Source organism: Balaenoptera ricei, chromosome 1, assembly GCF_028023285.1.
Source record: "Balaenoptera ricei isolate mBalRic1 chromosome 1, mBalRic1.hap2, whole genome shotgun sequence".
Lineage (NCBI taxonomy): Eukaryota > Metazoa > Chordata > Mammalia > Artiodactyla > Balaenopteridae > Balaenoptera > Balaenoptera ricei.
This window is the reverse complement of record NC_082639.1, coordinates 168,761,855-168,781,709: the sequence shown is the minus strand read 5'-3', so window position 1 is coordinate 168,781,709 and position 19,855 is coordinate 168,761,855. Positions and strand designations below refer to the sequence as shown.

General features: G+C 38.7%; 1 protein-coding gene across 1 annotated transcript in view; it reads right to left on the bottom strand.

Moving 5' to 3' along the window:
* Positions 1-226: 226 nt before the first annotated feature.
* LOC132372632 (serine/threonine-protein kinase MRCK alpha-like) overlaps positions 227-19,855 on the bottom strand; it is a 128,528-nt gene continuing 108,899 nt past the window's right edge. The window contains exons 24-30 of the mRNA XM_059934747.1: positions 17,396-17,480; positions 14,710-14,833; positions 13,916-14,033; positions 8,773-8,958; positions 6,012-6,129; positions 1,361-1,518; positions 227-928 (exon numbers count right to left, since the gene is read on the bottom strand). Coding sequence (XP_059790730.1) covers positions 797-928; positions 1,361-1,518; positions 6,012-6,129; positions 8,773-8,958; positions 13,916-14,033; positions 14,710-14,833; positions 17,396-17,480 — 921 coding nt within the window. The 3' untranslated portion in view covers positions 227-796. The remainder of the gene's footprint in view (positions 929-1,360; positions 1,519-6,011; positions 6,130-8,772; positions 8,959-13,915; positions 14,034-14,709; positions 14,834-17,395; positions 17,481-19,855) is intronic.

Genomic DNA, 19,855 nt, shown 5'->3' with positions numbered 1-19,855 from the left:
GCCTTGGAACGTTCCCTGAAGCTCCCAGGTGGCTGCGGCCAGTGTGAGGAATGGCGCTAAGGGGAATTCCCACGCCTCTCCCTCGCCCTCTGTGAACGTCAGCTGGAGGCCGTTCTACCCTTTAATATCTCAGGTGGAAAACAGACGAGAAACAACACATTTCTTTAAATTAAGTGATCTCTGTCTCATATATGCATCCATCTTTTGTTGAATACAAGATGCTTTTTATTATATACAGTCAGTATTTAAGCTCTACATTTGTGTATTTAGTTAAACTCTATTTTGTAGTAAAATATGCATTGTTTTAGTGAACAGGGATTTACTGGCAACGATCAGGTCGACATTCACTGTGGTGCTGAAGGGGCTTGGCGTGCCCGGGGCCCACTGGCGAGAGCCCCACGTGCTGTCTCAGGGCTACAACGGGACTCTGCTGTGAGAACAATGGCTGTCTAATCTTATTCTTATCGCTTACATTTGTGTAATCTGCCTACTTAAGCTACCTTTCAGGGGAGGGGTGAAATATTCTGGAAAGCAACGCTAAGTGTATGAAATGAAATCGGTATTAATCTGAGCTGCTCAATGAAAGTCTGCCTTTACGGCTGTCGCTGTTCAGTCGAGGGGGCGTGGCCGCGAGTCCCAGATGCAGAATTCCTGAGTCCCCGCCTGCTGCTGCTGCGGCCCTGGCGCTTCCAGGCAGGGGTGGGGAGGGGGGGATGACAGTGAGAGCACAGGGTGAGTGAGCGGAGGGGAGCCCAGAGCGGCCGCTGCCGGCGTCTGGTCTGAGAGCGGAGGCCACTCACGGGTCCCAGCTCCCGCGGTCGGCGCTCTCCAGGGAGAGGCTCTTGGTCTTCCGGGGCGACACCGGGCTGGGAGGGCTGCTCAGGTTGGAACTGTTGGAAGCTGTGGAATGCCTCGGAGAATCAGAGTCCTGTGAGGCCAAGAGGAAGACGTCAGGGAGCGGCAGAGGGGCGGGAGGGGCTCAGGCCACCACGGGTCCCCTCCAGCCACCCTGGCCAATGAAGTGACGTGACTTTTCTCCTGCCAGTAGAAAGCCCCGTTTCTGAGCTGAGTAAGAGGCACAGAATATAACAAACGCTCAGTCCCTTCTGCAGGTCTTTAGAAATGTAGGCCGTTTTCATACAAAAGCTATGAGAAGTCTGAACACCTCCAGGGAGACTGCAGTTTGCGACCCAAGTGACTGGCTCCGCCACCCCCGCTGCGGTGAGTGGCTGATCCCTGCGGCAGCGGAGGCCAGGCTCAAGGCGGTGGGCCGGCTTTGGGAAACGCACTCGCCTGTCCTCGTTCAGGACTTCTCCAAACCCCTGTCCCCAGACAGAGGTGCTGCCCACGCGGTACTCACCTCTGCGTCGTAGTCCCCCGCCGGGGCGTCACTTCCCTGGTCCAGGCCTCCCGAGGACAGCGAGCCCTCTGACGGGGAGGGCATGGGCTGCCGCTTTGCACTGGAGCTTCCTCCGGAGAATTCTCTCTTTAATGCACTGCCGTTCTGTGCGGATGACCCTACAGCACATCGTTCAGGTGAAACTTTATACGTGCAGAAGGGGACGATCCTCTAGAAAGCGCACAGACTGCTGAGGTGACGAGCCATCCTTCCCGCTGCCCTGGGGTCACCCTCCCGCTTAGAGGCCTTCATGATGGGCCGTGAGTCCAGCTGCGTTACCCTGACACCCAAGCCCACCTCGGAGCCCAGCCGCCAGGGCTGCTGGGTGAGCGGGCAGCACTCACCGGGCCGCTGGCCCCTGCTCGCACTGGCCGTGCCCAGGCTGCCCTGCTTGCGAGACGATTCCACAGAATCAATCCTCCAGTCTCCACCCACGCGCTACTGCCTTAGTGAGTTTTCCTTCCCACTCCCTGGAGCTCCTACAGCACTTCTTATCACCTCTTTCAGAGCATTTGGATCTTATGTTGTAATTATGTGCCTGCTATTCTCTGAACAGAAGGACGGTCTCTGCCTCTGCAGGACCCGGTGCAGGACCGGGTATGCAGCAGGTGCTCAAAACACACATGCTAAACGATGAAGCAGAACAGAACGGTTCCCAGAAATGAAGACCATGCCTCCTGATGATGCATAACTGTCACTTAACTTGTAGAGAATTTTCATAAAAAACACAAAGGAACAGAAGAGAAGCATTTTCATCCCACAGGGCAAAAAGCCTGAGATACAAAAATGAGGTGAGTTTCTTTAAAATCACACTCTATTTTGATCTTAGAGTTGGGGTACATCAAAGGAGGACGGGCACCATTCAGAGGAAGAAAAAGGATGACCAAAAAAATCTTAGAAATATTGGGGTATTGTGAGTACCTGTTTAAAACTCTTAGCATTCCCTACTATTCTTTAGTTTTTACTGAAAAATGTTTTAATCTTGCTGAGCTGCAATATTAAGATCACTGGTCAAAAAAGACTGCGAGACCGCGTTGAGGTTTTAGCACAACTACTAGGTATAGACTGTGAAGCCTGCCTGCTGAAGCCCTGTCCTTGGTGATCTCCCCCAGCTTCCTTCTAGTTTCGGTTTGTTTCCTGAGCCCCTCAGCTGTGTCACCATAATTTACTTATTGCAGACGTTACCAACACTGGTTGTATGCTGCCTATTATATTATGGAGCTTTAAAAACACCAGTGCCTGGGCCCCATCCCAGACCAATGATAACAGAATTTCTGACTTAACTTTTAAAAGCCCTTCTGATGATTCTAGAATGCATCTCAGGCTGAGAACCACTGACTTAATCTTACTTCCAACACTCCATCCAGTTTCTAAGGCATCTGTCACCAGACATATACTGATTTTCATTTGTTGATGTGTTTCTTTGGCTATGTACTCTTTACTTTTTTGCTGTGGATCTTATGTCTCCTTAGATTACAACCTAATTGAAGGCATAAATCACTTTTTATGATTTCTCTTTCAATTCCATGTCTAGTTTAGTGCTCAATTTAACAAAAGCTCTAATGTAAGTTACTATTTTTAAAATTTTGTCGCTCTGAATAAAAAACCCAAACTGCCAGAGAGCTCTGCTGCTCTGCTTACTAACCTGTGTGACCTTAAGCAAGTTATTTTATCTAAGTCTCAGTTTTCTTCATTTGTAAATAAGAAAATAAATTCTACCTTCCGGGATTTTTGTGGGAACTGAGCACTCAATACACGGAGAATGAAATGTAAGACGGAAGGTGTGTGAGGGGGCTGCCCAGAGCTTAGTATGCACTTACTGGGCTCTTTTCCTCCGTCCTAGTGATCGTTTATAGAATAGAGAACTTAATCCACCTCTGTGATTTACACTTTTTCTTTTCTTTTCTTTTTTTTTTAACTTTGGGAATGTTCCTTTCAGAGAAAAATTACACTCAACCACCCTAATCTTAAAAAATTGAGATGGGCTGTTTTGATTGAACAGCAAAGGGGGACAATCTGAAAACTGTGGTTCCAACTCAGGCAGGGTCTCTTCCAAAGAGTTCTAGATGGTGATTCAGGGGGTTGGGCCCCAGATCTCTTGGGGTGACGGTGTGTAACTCTACATGACCTCTAGGAGAGTCTGCAGGCTCCCCAGTGAGCGTGTCACTGACAGGAGCGGGTAGAGTCACAGTGGAAAGCTCTGTGTTAATTTGACTTCAGTCAGGAAGCCATTGCAAGTCTGGCCCTGGAAGAGCCTGTGCTTCTGGTTCTGGAGGTTGACAACATGGAACCCCGTTTCTTCTTGTGTCTCTCTTGGCAGGCTGTCCTTCTGGAAATTCTTTACGTGAGCTGGGCTACTCTTGAAGCCAGCAAGAAGCACTCTAAATGGCAGATGCCCCTTGGAATTCCTGGGCTGGTCTTCCTCTTAATCTCTATACAGACAGCTTGGTACTAAGAATCTCAAGAAGGCCACGCCTGATTATTGCATTAAAGGCCTTGACAGGGATTTGGAGCTGGCTCCAGTCTGTAGCTTGCATATTGTCAGCAATGACAGTGGACCCTCACTTCAGCGCTCCTAAGGAGATGGCCACTCAGCCCTTTAAATCTCTGCATTACAGGTCCTATCCTCACCTGCAATTCCACAAATCCAAAAGCCCTGAAAACCAAAACTTTTTTCGTACGTTTGATGTAAATTCATGTGGTGGCAGACTTAATCTGAACTGACTGGAGGCTGATTACAGACTTCACTTAAAAAGAGTACATTTATTTATATATTCATAGTATGACTAGTCATAAATTTTGCTGTATAAGTATTAATATGTTTGTAGGTGCTGTCTTAGATCTTGCTAGGAATGTAATATAATATATGGTAGATTCCCTTCTAAAATAAAAAAAAAAAAAATCTGAATTCTGAAAACAGGTATCTGGCCCCAAGAGTTTTGGGTAAGGGATTATGAACTTAACTATTAATATTGTGATACTTTCTTTGCATCTCAAGTGTTGATAGCTTCTGGTTAGTTATATTAAATCTGTTATCTTATCGAGCTACCATTAGTAAAAAGATAATTCATAAAATGGTTGCCATTTTTCCAACTGGCTAGATATTTTCATTGTAATCTAGGCTACACACTGCTTAGAGATGACTTTGGGAGATGACAACAAGTAAGTCACAAGATGGACACTTCAACTTCTGCCTGTCGACTGAAAACTCCTTGCACGCGCTCTGTACGTCTGCAGCCAGTCTCTGCAGCAGGCGCCTGTCCTTGGTTTGCAGGCCCGGGGCGGGGTCCTCCCATGGTCCCAGGGGTGGTCTGTGTGATCACCAGCAGACTGCAGAAGCGATGGCATGTCCCTTCTGAGACCGCTGCTCGGTCTCTCTGTCTCAGGTCACTTGCTCTGTGGGAAGCCAGCGGCCATGTCACCAGGGCACTCAGGTCCACGGTGGTGAGGAACAGAGGCCTGCCAACAACCATGTGAGTGAGCTGGGAAGTGGCTTCTCTAGTCCCAGTTGAGCTCGGAGTTGATGGCAGCCCCGGCAGACAGCTTGACCGCAGCTTCCTGAGAGGCCCTGAGCCAGGACCATCCAGCTAAGCTCCCAGATCCCTGACCCTCAGAAACTGTGAGAGATAATAGACTTTTGCTCTTTTACGCTTCTAAATTTTGGGGTAATTTGTTCCACAGCAAGAGAACAAATGGTATTCCAGCACCCTTCACTTCTGTGTTGCCAGAGCCTAAAACCAAGAGCTGGGCACAAGGCGGGTGCTGACACTGGCGTCCTCAGCATGAACAGTGAGTGAAGGAGGACACTCAGTCTGCACCGGGAGGCCTGACTCGAATGTCTCCCATTCAAGAATACAAGGCAACGAATACGCTTCTGCCTGAAAAACTCTGAACTGTGAGCTGGAGTTACTACCGTCTGTTCTTCTCAGAGCTCAGCTGCAGGGAGGTGAGGGAGGCTACGTTAGCATTACCCCGGGTCCACCCTGGGCCTGCGTTTGCTCGGGCGCACTCGCCCCGTTCTCTCTGATCGAAGCCAATACCAGGTTACTTCTGAGAAAGTGACAGAGAAGCAGCTGTTGGCCAAGAACAGTCTTGCCCTAATGGTCCTTGCCTACTTAAAACTCTTCGGAGGTTTCCCACTGTGTTTTTTAAAAAATAAAAAATGTCTTGCGTTGGTCCCCAAGTCCCTGCTTGATCTGACCCTTGCCTACCTCTTGAGCTGTACTCTTTGTCACTCCCTGCCCACTACCAGGTAGCCACTGTGCCTCCTTTCAGTTACTCAAACATGAGTCAATGTGACTTCACCCCCGGGGCGGGCACGTGACCTTGCTAATTATTCTAAGTGTGAATTCATCCTCAACAGCTACTGCCTGTTACTCTCTATTTCTGTCCCCTGTTTATTTCCTTCGGGGCATGTTATCATCACAATTTGTAGTGCTGTTTGTCTGTCTCCCACATGGACTGTACCTTCTAAAAGGATCTATGACTGTTTTCGTAACAGCTGCACTTGTGCCTACTAGGCGTTACCCAGCCAGGCCTGAGACACTGGCCACCGATGACGCACGGCTGCTCCCTTGCTATGGAAATGCTCCCTGCAGCCGGGGCCACTTACTTGCTGACAGGCCGCTGCTGGCACTCATGGAGCGACCAGGTTCAGGGCGGGATTTGGTGACAGATGGAATACTGACCGAGCCACTGAATGCTGTCCGACTTTCCTGAGGCCGAGGGTTCTAAAAGCAAAAGAGAAAGAAAAACTCTTCATCCAGAGTGAAACTGATTCTCTACAGAGATGTCTATTTTTCACCCTAATTTCAAGAAATAAAGTTGTCTTGACCAGAGTGATACAGAACAAGAAACATTATATAATCCTCCCCGCCCGCAAAAGTGCTAAAGCCCTAACAGAGGTAACCCTCACCCCAACCAAGGATAAGTGCTTATCTTTATACTTACTGAAATACTTACCAACAGATAACAATTTTGTTCTTGTTGTTGTGAGTGCAGTAAGTGAAGGTTACATGGTTAGAAGTGACAGTGAAATGTAGAATTACATGGACCTCTGCAGATAACTGAAACAAAGCTTTTGCTACATATGAGATTCCTGCCTCACAGAAAGACGGCAGCACCACGAGTCATAAATATGACGCTTGTTAACAATCACAGCCTGGGTGAAGTCATTTAACTTGGGAGTGTTGGTGTGAGAAGTTTCCCATCTAATATTGAATAATGTTGGTGTCCAAGGGAGGAAAATGAGCCATAGAGTACTCTGGAAGTCACACACACCTAGAGAGGTGGTGCGTAGGACCAGCTGTCTGAACACGGTCTCCTCGATGGCCCTAACCTTTTCAGACCAGAAGGGGTGTCAGGGCTGGTACCTGAGAGAAGGTTATGGCAACACAACTAATGCAGGGCCACAGCTAGCAAACATCCACTAACATCTCTTGGAAAACATGCACTAATATATCTTGAAAAACTCCAAATCATACATTTTAAAGAATCACACATATTGAGATTTGGCTGGCTGGCTGGCTCTAAATTCAACCATTGCCATTTTGGTTCATATATCAAATTTGCAAAGCCCATGTAATTCTTACTGTGTTATTTGTTTAAAGCAAACACTTTACCTTTTTTTCTCTAAGAAAATAAAAAAATTTAAAACAGAAAACAGTGCTAGCATTTCAACAGCCACTCATAGGAGCAACCCTGCGAGATGCCGATGACAGGCATACAATGCAGCAGAGTCAAGTTCAAGAGAGATGGGGATATCAGTTTAAACCTTTACATTTTTATTGTTTTTGCTATTAACCTTAAGGTACCTTTGTGTCGTCCTTTTCTATAAAACAAACCTACCCTAGAAAAAAATGGCAAAAATTAAGCCTATAAAAATACCAGTGGTTTAGTAACACTGAATGTTGAGGTAATAAACGAATGATACACAGAAGATATGTTCTGGGGGGGAAAAAAAAAAACCACACAAAACCCAAACCCAACAGTTTATCATTCATTCAGCTGAAGTTCAACTTCATTATGAAGTAATGTGAAACCTAAGCTGATGGTCCTTTTCCTGCACAAATATGCTTAAGATTAGGGTAAAACTTCCACCAATCGTAGTGTTTCTATTTATAGAAGACTAACTTAAGCAACATTCCCACAATCTTTTATATCAAAAATTCTTGACTGGTTAGTTTATACAACTTCCCCTAGAATCCACTACCTGAAATCTGTTACCAAGCAAATTGAAGCTTAGTTTATCATAAGTAATCTTATCTTGTGAAATAAGACACTTAAATGACATTATAGTTTAATGTCAATAACAATGACATTTAAAACATCACAATTTAGAATGCAAACAAAAATACAAAAATAAACTTCTCACCCTACAGGTAATTTTCTTATTGGAAAATTACTTTACTAAATACACAAATAAAAAAATGGATGCTATTATTTTCTAAGCCAGAGGAAATGCGTTTGCATGATACAATCTAAATATTTTATTATCTGCAAAACAAACTTGAGAAAATGCTCCCTTGAAGTCAGTACATATTTCTTGACAGATGTATGGATATTCAGCTTGAATGGCCACTTGCTCTCCATCCCACTGCAGAGACACTAGTTACAAAGATGCAAGGCTGCGTGGAAGGACCCAGTGGCAGGTACCACGGTCCTTCAGAATGCAGCGCACTCTGTGCTTTTTTCTCTAGTTGATTTACTTCTCTTATCTTGGATCCTGGCTGGAATTAAAGGTGCATCAGCAACTCAAAGATTAGAAAGACTACTTTCTTTTGGTAATTTTTCCTGTTATTCACTGGTACTATTATACTTTATAATTTTGAGAATTGTGAGCTTTTCAAGAAGGGGTTTATTGTAGATAAAAGGCCTTTGGACAGGCCCTTCTGTAGACTTTAACTTCACTAAATATAAAAAATTTCTCTGAACTGAACTGGTTTTAGGGTAACGAGCAATACAGAATTCAGAAATTCTAGATCCCTTTTTTGTTTGTTTTTAATAGAATAAAGACTTACTCAGGGGCTATTTCTTTCTTTCTTTTTTTTTTTTTCAGGGGCTATTTCTTATGGTATCCGTAATGAAAAATATCATGATGGGATGATGTTTTATTAGACATAGAAAAACCTCCAATACGGTTTTAGAAATAAAACTGAAATCTTCCCAAATCCTCATCTTTTTCCTCAAAAGAAGAAAAAAGTAGAACTCCAAGACAGAAGAGGAGGAAGAGGAAGAACAGAAGTTTGGCAACAGAGAAACAGGCCAAAGGGAAACGTTCACAGAATGTACCCCCTTGGCGGTGTTACGTATGAAGCCAGGCAGAGATCCGCACATGGTTAGTACAAGTTAACACCTAACTCAGCTGTTCATACCCTCAGAGTCATAAAGCTTGGTGTACCGGGGACAGAGCGTAGAGACGGGGAATATTCAGGGTTTATGGAATCAGGAGAGAGAAATTTTTCAGCAGAATTAACAGTCATGTGATAGATGTGCTCAAAGTTGATCGGAGAGGAGATCAGACCGGAGTGATGATGAGGGGATGGATAAGGGAAACCCGGCTATCAAAAACAACAGAAAGAAGAAAAAGGTAATGAGGTAATGAAAATGGATTCACTGGATATATGTGACATTTCAGACAACATGCATGTAGAAAAAATGAAGTAAGTATCTCACATCAAGAATTGAATCCATAATGAAATACTTTTAGGCCTTAGAAAGTTAAATTTTGTAATCCTCTTGCCAGTTACCTAAAGAGCTGATTTGCAAAAAATCATTTGCCTCATAAACTTATTCTCTCTTATTACTATCAAGCTGAGTAGAAACTGGACTTTCAGAGATACAAGTAGATTTTCAAAATTTAGTTCAGTATTTTCCTATGTGATAGAATCAAAACATGGCAAAAATCTACCAAGAACATTAGGGATAGAAAAAGCGAGAAATAATTAAAGAAAAGAACAAGTGAACCTACAACCAGTCTCTCACCAAAAGCGTTATGAAACTGTTCCTTTAGAAACTAAAACCATTTCCTGGTATTTATAGACTTGACCTGTGTTTGCTTTTACTGATCTTATCTTCCTGTAACAGAAATAGTAACTGTGGAATATACCAATTATTGGTTTACCTTTAAGTAGCCCAAGCTTATCTCCACTTAGACACCCAAAGAACATGTTTGTTTTTAACAAGAGAACAACCTTCTCTTCAATGTTCAGGTGTATTTTTAAAAAATGAAATAATGTAATACTAAAGACATAGAAGAAAGTTTTTGAAAACAAGGGCTCTAGTTTTTCATGTTAAAATAACTTGTGAACATTTGGGAACTGTCACTCAGCACCCAGTCACCTTCTCTAATGGGAACTTTCTAAGTTCAGTTTCTGAGAACAACTGTGTTTCAGGAAAACATCCTACCATCTCTTCATTAGAGACAGGCTGAATGACTTCCCGGAGACATGCTGACTGATATTCTCATGAGTTGAGATGAGCTTTCTTTGTTAAAAAAAAAAAATCTGGTAAATTAGGGAAGCTTAAAAGAAAGGTAGAGATGTGAGTGAAACCAGTACTTTCTAAGGTTCTTTTCAAAAAGATAAAACTATTGATATAAATGTAACTTTAAGAAGTAAAATTACTTCATAAAAGTCTAAAAGGTCACCGAGCTTGAAATTTTATTTGTTAACAATTTTAGGAATGGGTAAAAGGCTAGGAGAAATTTTATGTGCTCAAAAAAATAAATCTTTTAGAGGTAAAATATTACTCTTGCATTCAACTAGAGACAAATCTATTCTTTATTACAAGTATCCACTTATGAAAAAAGGTAAATGACAAAAAGGATTCAAGGAAACTACTACAGTATGTATTTGTAAGACACATATGCTGTTTTATATTAATTGCTTATATTCTCTTGGCTCACTAAGACACATATGAAAGATTTCCTATATCACATCTGATATAGGAGATAAAAGAAAAAAATGACTCCTTACCCTTACTATCTTTTCCACATTCATGAGGCAAACAACCCTTTTCAGCATCATTTTGGTACAAAGGAAACAGAATAAGCTCCCAAAGACATTCAATAAACTCTCTAAGCTTGTAAGTATTTCAGAGAAAGGCAATACTGATTTGAATAAGTTAAACATAAAAATTTCTGGGGTACATGCTCTTTGCACGAATGACAACATCATGGCTTTGGTATTTGAAAGTGCTTCTTATACATGTTAACGTTAGATGAATTAAATTCATCTTTATTTTTGGAAATAGTTCATTAAATATAGAAAATTACAGTGGAAAGAACATACTAAAATCTGAGACTATATTAAAATATCACAAGCTTTTTAATACATGTATACACACACACACATATACACACACACACAGAGGTACAGACATGTGTATTATTTTCTTTTCAGACATGCATATTACTGTGTTGTTTACCAGTGTCTACTCCAAGGTAGGTACAGTTCTGGCATGACAATATATCAAAAAATATTTGTTAAGTGATTAAATGGATGCCTATGACAAACCCCAGCTTTTATGTTCTTTGCTAGTGAAAGGAAGAAAGTCAGGTGAAAATAAAGAACAGGAGTTCAGACACATAACATCTTTGCTACAATACTACATGTACAGGTGAACAGGTTTCAAAAATTTACACCAACTTCTTTTCCTGGGCATTCAAAAGTGCTTATGTGATAACAAAACATGAAAGGAATGAAAGGAACATTAAAAACTGGATTGCGGGCTTCCCTGGTGGCGCAGTGGTTGAGAATCTGCCTGCTAATGCAGGGGACACGGGTTCGAGCCCTGGTCTGGGAAGATCCCACATGCCGTGGAGCGGCTGGGCCCGTGAGCCACGGCTACTGAGCCTGCGCGTCTGGAGCCTGTGCCCCGCAACGGGAGGGGCCACGATAGTGAAAGGCCCGCGCATCGCGATGAAGAGCGGTCCCCGCACCGCGATGAAGAGTGGCCCCCACTTGCCGCAACTGGAGAAAGCCCTCGCACGAACCGAAGACCCAGCACAGCCAAAAATAAATAAATAAATTAAAAAAAAAAAAAAAAAAAAAAAAAAAAACTGGATTGCACCTCTAGGGTAAAAAGTCACTTGTGTTAATTACAAAAAGAACCAGCAAGGCAGTCATGGGTTAACAAAATCAGTGACACTAATACTAAAAATCAAGAGGTCTAATGGGAATAAGTAGCCAGCACAGGAGGCCCTGTGTCATGGGGTCAGATCGATGTTGAATCTTTGGGAAATGCTATCTGAACTTGTTTTGCCCAGTAATTAAGAATGGACCTTATTCTGAACAACAACAACGACAAAATAGAGATTTCGTTTACTTTAAGTGGTGGGAGGGTGAAGGGAGAAAAAGGAGGGATGCTGGGATATGAAAGTTCTTACAATGCTTGAAATTTCACATTTTGCTTCAGTGTGCTTATTCAGGGTGTAGAAAGAAAAAGTCTTACTGTGAATGAAGGTCTGAAAAACATTCTGGAACATTAGCAAACTGATTTTTCACCTGGTCAAGCAGAGGAACATTTTATTAAATCCTAAAACTATTTCTCCTTAAGGAACATACTGTGGGATATAACAGAATTTATAGAAAAATTTTCCATAATTCTTCTTGCTGTGTTATTGGAATATATGAGAGGGAAACCATACTGTTCTTTTTTTGTACACCAGAATGAAGCAAGTGTGAGAGAAAGTTTAATTTTAAAAGCATAATACCCATTAAAACCTTGTTCACTACTGAAATAATTTTGTATTTGCTGATATGTTGCTTTGCAACATATGGATGTATTTGAAATTTGTATGCCTCTATCCCTCCATAATGCTACCTACATAGCAGATGTTGAAAAACTATTTGCTAACTAAATTTCAAAAATTTTCACATTGATCTATCAAATATAAGCTATACATATATTCACATTTCAACTGTTTATCACCATTAAAAAATTCTCTCTCCTAAGGTACTTTGTACTTGACCTTGTAGCTTCTGTAAGGAAACATGACAGAAGCTTTTGGACTGCGTGGCTCTGCTCCATTTACTTCTGAGAATAAAGGAAAAGCAGACTGAGGACTTAAGTAAATGTTCAGAACGGGAAAAGAATGGAGAAAAATCTGAACTCTCGTTCCCAGGCAAAAGCTGAAAAAGTAGTATATAGCTTTTAGATATGATAGATAAGTGTAACAGTTAACTATGTAAACTCAGCCTTTATTTACTCTCAATATTTTCAGCTTAATATTTATGCTCAGCCTTAAATTTCTTACTTCGTTTGAATTACTATATCAAGATTGGCTGTAATCTTTTTGCATACTTTATTTATAGCTACCTAGCACGGCTCATAAAAATCCCCATTTCAAAAGGTTAACTGACTATTGTGAATGATTTGAAAGGAAGTAATGGTACTATAATCGTATAATAATATCTTGATGATGATGAAAAAACAATGACAGTAAGAACATCACATCCATTCCTAAACAGGGCAACTGGTCAATTGAGACATTTATAATGCGGAACTCAGGCTCAAATTAGTGCAGATTTTTTTGTTCCTCCTATGAAAGAAATGCAAAAACTACCTTTAAGAGCTTAACATTTTTATTAAAAAAACTTGACTGTACAAACTGTATTACCTATTATTTTTTCTGTCAGTGATACATGTCTATATCTTCTATCACAGTAGAGTTAAGTAATGTGGGTAATTAACACAGACTGCCTCAGAAAGAGCTTTGGGTCGAGATTTACATATCACCTCCCAAACTGTCATAGCATTTAAATCATGCCTAAAATTCTGTGCAAAATCTAGATGCTATCACCACCTATCAAAAGAGTCATGTTAAAGTTTCAATAGTTTGTTGAGAGTACCATGATACTGAAATGTTACAGAGCTTGGATAATTAGCTAATTCCACTAATGTTCTTAATCTCAATATATTAGGTCCAAGAATCCAATCTTCATGTTGTTAAAAAAAAAACAAACCACACAACAGTTTTCCTATGTTGTACTTTTTTTAAAATATAAGACTGACTAGGCAACACGTCTGTAATGGGCAGAGGAAAAAGATTTATTTCATAATCAGATGAGAGGTGTGACCGTTAATGATCAAGCTAATGTTCTTTGGGGGGCAAATATCTGTGTTGAATTGCTAAAACTTAGTGAAATTTTAGTAATTTGGTAACAAAGTTCTGAATCTTGGTATAGAATGTCTCCAAATCTGGTGGTTGATTTCTCCAACAATAGTAAATCTAGGTATGAGAGAAGTATATAGGGTATTCAACTAAATAAGAACTTGGTATGTTTGGTTTTTGATACACATCTATATTTTATGTTTTTCTCATCAGCTATGTCATTATGCATCTTACATATATTGTGATATACTGAGATAAACATTTCCTCATTATACTAATATGTCTTTTTAAGTCTTGTATGTATTTAAGGGCGCACACACATTCACATGTATCCACCCCCTCCCCCCTCCAACTTAGTCTTAACCCCATTTATATTCACATTCACTCTTCATTTCTCTTACCATGGGCAGGTCTTTTAGAATCTGTATTCCATCTCCCGGACCCATGTGTGCTATGTGGTTAAAATTAGTTGGGTTGGAAATTAATTTATTTCTCATTTCTGGATCTCGCAGCATCTCCCTGTAAGAGAAAACACCTGTTTAAACGCTTTTATTCCATGACCAATCTAGACACTTTTAGAGAAAAATTACGTTTCATAAAAATAAACGGTGAAATCATGTTAATAAGGATAGAATTAAAATAATAGAATATACTAAGTTAAACATTTACTTAGAAGATTTTGTTTTACATTTTAAAAAAGATCTTATGATTTTTGGTGGGAAAACAGAGAGGGTTATTTTAGTGTTTAAATATCAAAGAAGCTCTACTCTATTTTACAGATAATTCTGAACATTTTATGGACATCTTCTTAAATAATTGCTAATATATTAGAAATGTTTTTATATGTAACTGGAAATACTACAAGCCTATTTCTGTTTGGTCATGAGAATAGTTAATCTGCACAGGTATGTTCTATGTTTATAAAAGCCCACATTCTAAAAATTGTAACTATTCCATATACATAGAGAAATGAATCAAAATATGGTACTTTAATCTAGTACACACTCACAATTGGGAAAGTATTAGTTAAAATTACACTGAGAAATACATTCATTATTGCAGTTTTTAACACCATAGATGATGACGACAGACTTTCAGAGATCAAATTTTCCTTCCAAATCAAATACAGTATTATTACCAAATAGTCCTTCTGATGCTATAGGCATCTTTAGATGAGTATGAATTAAATATCTACCTCCTTTGTTGCATCCTTTCCTCTTCTGGAACTCTGAAGGAATAACGCCTCTTATTGTTAATATTTCTAACCATTTGTTTCCGACTATTATCTGATGTTTCAGGAACTACCAGTTCATCCCCTTCTGTTAAAAAAAAACAAAAAAACAAAGAACAATGATGTTCTTTAAAGTGCTAAGATGCTTTTCATCCATTAATCTCTAAGACAGTACAAACATCAATCAATTATACAAGTATATGCAATTCTGATTTTTTAAAGTTGTGTTGATAAATCATAGTACATAAGTAATAATTTTCAACGAAATATATGTAAACAAATATATGCTGAAATTAAATATAGCTTACAGAGTATATTTTCACTTTTATTTGATTATAAACATAAAATGGTACAATTTTACTAGAAGAAAAAAAGGAAAATGTAGTTGCTTTGGTGTCCTATCACTTTGGCCACCCCACCCCCAATATCTCTACACCATCTTCTCCCTCCTTCCCAGTATTGGTTTCAATGGCTTAGGGTGTTAAAAAGCTCTTATTGTTGACCTGCACAGTCATCAGGCATAAATGGTAAATTATCCATGAAAATGATAAGTTAAAATTTTTTTTATATATTAAAACATGTCCTTTGTAGATCCAATTTGCAAGATGTGGAGTACAGGAAAGGAATTGTGTTTACTCTGGCTTCCTTTACTAAAAGTAAGAATCTTATTGCTATTTCTACTCTTCTAATCTTCAGGGGATACTTAATTATGTACACCTAGTCACCTAATGCCCACCTATCTCAATCTTAATACCTAGAAGTAAACAAAACTCTTAGTCATGGGCTCCCAAAACATGCTGGGATATGGTAAACATCCTCTAAAACAGACAACTGTATCCATACAACATGATGAATTCCATTCTCTAAATAAGGTAAGGAAAAAGAGAAAAGCCAATCTTTAGACGTTTATAACACCCAAAAAGTTAAAGTGAGAAAAATGTAGTAGGAAGAAGCCAAAGGAGCCTGTAAGGCAAGCCAAAGCAAGATGATTAGTAAAAAAAAAAAGCAACATTCTCCTTGTATCATAATAATAGCTTTATCAGATTGCTTTCCTAACAGCAAATGTTAAAAGGATAAAATTTTAAAAGTAGATGAGAATTTGAGAGTTGGAATTTGAGAATTATGAGGGTGAAGCAGATCTTGGTGAGTTGCAGTGGCAACGGGAGATTCTGGACAGCCAGCGGACTGCAAGAGCACTTTGGGCTCCTGAGAGATGAAAGAGAAACAGACAAGACAGAGAAATAGAATTTCCTTTCCTTTTCAAAGGATAAGACAGGAAATAGGATTTCCTTTCCTTTTCAAAGGATAAGACAACTATGTTGAAATTTTGTCAGGTCTTCCTTCTCCAAGCTCCACCTTTACTCCTAGCCTAGAGTAGAAAGATGAGAGCATAAAAAAAGATGAGTTGGAATAGGTTTTATCCTATAGAGACAAATTGGGTTATGGACACATTCTACAATCCTTACATACAGTGAGAAGAGGGTGGATTTAATCTTGTCTAATCCCTGAATATCCTTTCTCAAGTCATACTGCAATATCCTCTTAGCATAGGACTTTTCCTACAGTCACCAGTCTGTATACCAAGAAGCCTCCAGTGCCAAGAGGATATACCAGAGCATCAAATCTGAAGCCAAGAAATTTGTGTGTATCTTAGTACTTAAAAACAAACAAAACAAAAATGACAAACTTTTGACGGTATTTTTTTTTGGATAGACTATACAAATTTATTGGAAGAATATGGGGGAAAAAAGAAAAGCATTAAGGAATATAATAATCCTACTACCCAGAGATAACTATTATAAACATTTTAATGTGTTTTCTTAATGCCAATGTTTTTACTTACATTTAAGTCAAATTATTATTCTAAATACATAATGTACCATAATTACATCTTCATTAACTAGATCCACCAGAAAAGATCATAAATTTATGAATACCTCTGTTACGGAGAAATTTGTTGCTAAGACATGAGAATAACTTATATCATTATAATAATATCTGTTAAAAGTGAGATTTTAACTGTTCAGAGGCACTCTCTGGCAATCAACCTAATTAGATGTGTGCAGTCTCCCTGGCCAGGACTCACTTCACTACTTTGGGTGCTGCCCTTGTCCTGTCCATAGCACCCAGGTTCCCATTCCCTCTCCTGACTCTGGGCCCTCTGGTGACTTTCCTCTTGTCCCTGCTTCTGTTGCCCATGTTGTCATTAGCACTTCAAAAGTTCTAAGCCCTATGCATTGGCAGAAGATGTATTCCAATAGTCCCAAAACGGAACTCTGGATGAGTTTTCATAATTTTAGTGCTACAAATTTTGGCTAGGTTCTACAGTATTAAAAGTACAGAAGATATATTCAGTTATACTTTTTCTGTTTACCTCAGTACTCCACAGAAAAATAACAAGGTAGGTCAGAATCAAATATTTTGCCTATACAGCTATGTGAGCCTGAACAGAACGACTTTTTGTCTAGTAGTTTATCTCAATATATTGATAGTATGTATTGAAGTTGTATTGAAGTTGATAGTGGTCAACTTCACAGACTTTGGAGTAAGATACACCTGAGTTTAAGTGGCTCTGCCACTTATTTTCTTCAGCAGTCAGATTAGTGAGAATACTTCTATGAAGCTCTCCTACTAATGTGTATTTTCTTACCTGCCATCTTATTTTTGAAATATGTTAATCTAATCGTCTCCAACCCTAAAAGATTTAATGATCCTTCACTGTTTAAGGGTCGAACCTAAAATAATAAAAAATAAAATTAGTATTTCAACAAAATTCAAAAATTAAATCATAAAACTTTTGAGATATTTATAAAGCACACACGATTAAGACCTTTAATTTATCCTTCCTCTTCAGGAAGGAAATCAACAATTCTGACTAGAAAGGTATAAAATTATCTAACTTGAACAAACACAGTTATAATGATAACATTTTAAAGGAAGAATATTCTGGGCAAAAAAAGAAAAGCAGAAATACATTTAAACCTTAAATTTGACTTTTTAAAGCCATTAGTACCAGACGATGATACTTAGATATTCATACAGATACCTTATGAATCTTATTTGAACTAAATGTACACACATGACAGAGATGAAATTGTACATCACTGGGGAAAGGAGAGACTGTCAATAAATGGTGATGGAGCAACTGGGTATCTATATGGAACAAATGAAACTGAATCCCTACTTCACACCATACACAAAAAATCAATTCTAAATGGAATAGAGACATAAACACAGTAGGCAAAACTTTCAAACTTTTGAAAGAAAATAAAGATCCTATCTTTATGACCTTGAGGTAGGAAAGAGCTTCTTAAGAAAAGAAAGATAAACGTAAAAAGGATAAGAATGATATTACATTACACTTTATAACAATGAATTTTCAAGCAATAACAGCAAACGTTCACAAAATACACTATAAAAATTAACAGGTCACAAACAGGGAAAAGATTCACCACACCCATCACTAAACCAGTATCTACAATATATGAATAATTTCAATAAATCAAAAGATGACCAACCAAACAGGAAAATGAGCAAAAAACATGACCAGGTATTTCACAGAAGAGGAAATATGAACGATGAATAAGCATACGAAAGATTATCAGCAACACTGTTAATTGGGGACATGCAAGTGAACACTTCAATGAGATATCACTTTATAACCATAAATAAATGGTTATAAAATTATGAATTCTGACAACGGCATGGGTCATTAAGAACTCTTATATACTGATGATGGGAGTGTCAACTGGTACAATTACGTTGGAAAATAATTTGACACTACCTTGTAAAGTTGAACACATGCATTCTCCATGTCCCATCAATTTCGTTCCTAGCCATATGACTTAAAAGAAACTCCTGCACATACACACCTGAAGACATATATGACTTCTACAGCAACGTTCATAATAGCAGAAAGCTGGGAAATAATTCACATGTCTGCTAATCAGACAAATAAATTGTGATCTATTCACCCAACAGAATATTTTACAGTAGTGAAAAGCAATGAAATATATATATGTGTGTGTACATATATATATAGTACATGTAACATGGATGAATCTTAGAAACAGTAAATACATGAAGATAGCAAGGCAAAAGATGATATACAACATAAAATTTTATTATCTCAAACACAAGCAAAACTGAACAATATATTGTTTAGAAATATTTAAATATACAAAAAATTCTGTATTTTAAGAAAAGCAAGGGAATGATAAACACAATACTCAGGATAAGGGAAAAATACACAAGTAGATTCAGTAAAATTGGTAATGTTCTGGCTCTTAAGTTAGGAGGTGAGTTCATAAGTGATCAGTTTATTATTATGCTTCATAAAGATCATATATCCTTTTATATATACTTCAAAATTCACATGATAAACATAAAAGGGAAAACTAATTGTAACCAGCCCGAATTTATAAACTCGAGGACCATATTTAGTTGTTTTATAAAATTTGGCAGTATTTACAAGAGCTTTTCCCACTGCTGTTATGGTTTAAAATTGGGTCAGATTTTGAAATAAGATCTCGGTTACTTTCTTTTACCTATTCCTCTAAACCCTGCCCTGCAACTAATGACACACGCTGCATATACTTACATGAAACTATTATTCTTCATTTTTGCAAAACAGCCATTCTATTAATGGTAAAAATTCTCTTTATATATCATAGGGAAATGTTAAAGGAAAATATTATATTTTATTAGGAATGTGTGAAACCCTTATTTTTTAATCATGAGATGCTTATACAGAGCATTGGTTCTAATTTTAATCACTTTTCTAGCCCATGAAATTTGTCCTCACAGGATTAAAATTGCATACCATTATGTGAAAAACAGTAAAATTACAAATAATATACTCCTTCAGAGCTCCTTAAACTAAAGTGGAAGATAACACTGACCTTTCAAGTTGGAGAATATATTCTAGTTGTTCATTATTATAATAATCATACGTTATATAGTGAAACAAAATGTAATAAAAATAATATGGTGCTGAGCTACCTGTAAAATTAACCAGCTTGATTTTTCTTTTTTTCTACTCTTAGCTAAGTCCCAGATTACCAATTATGTTATTATATGTGACAGAAAATGCTAAACTAGTGAAAAATAG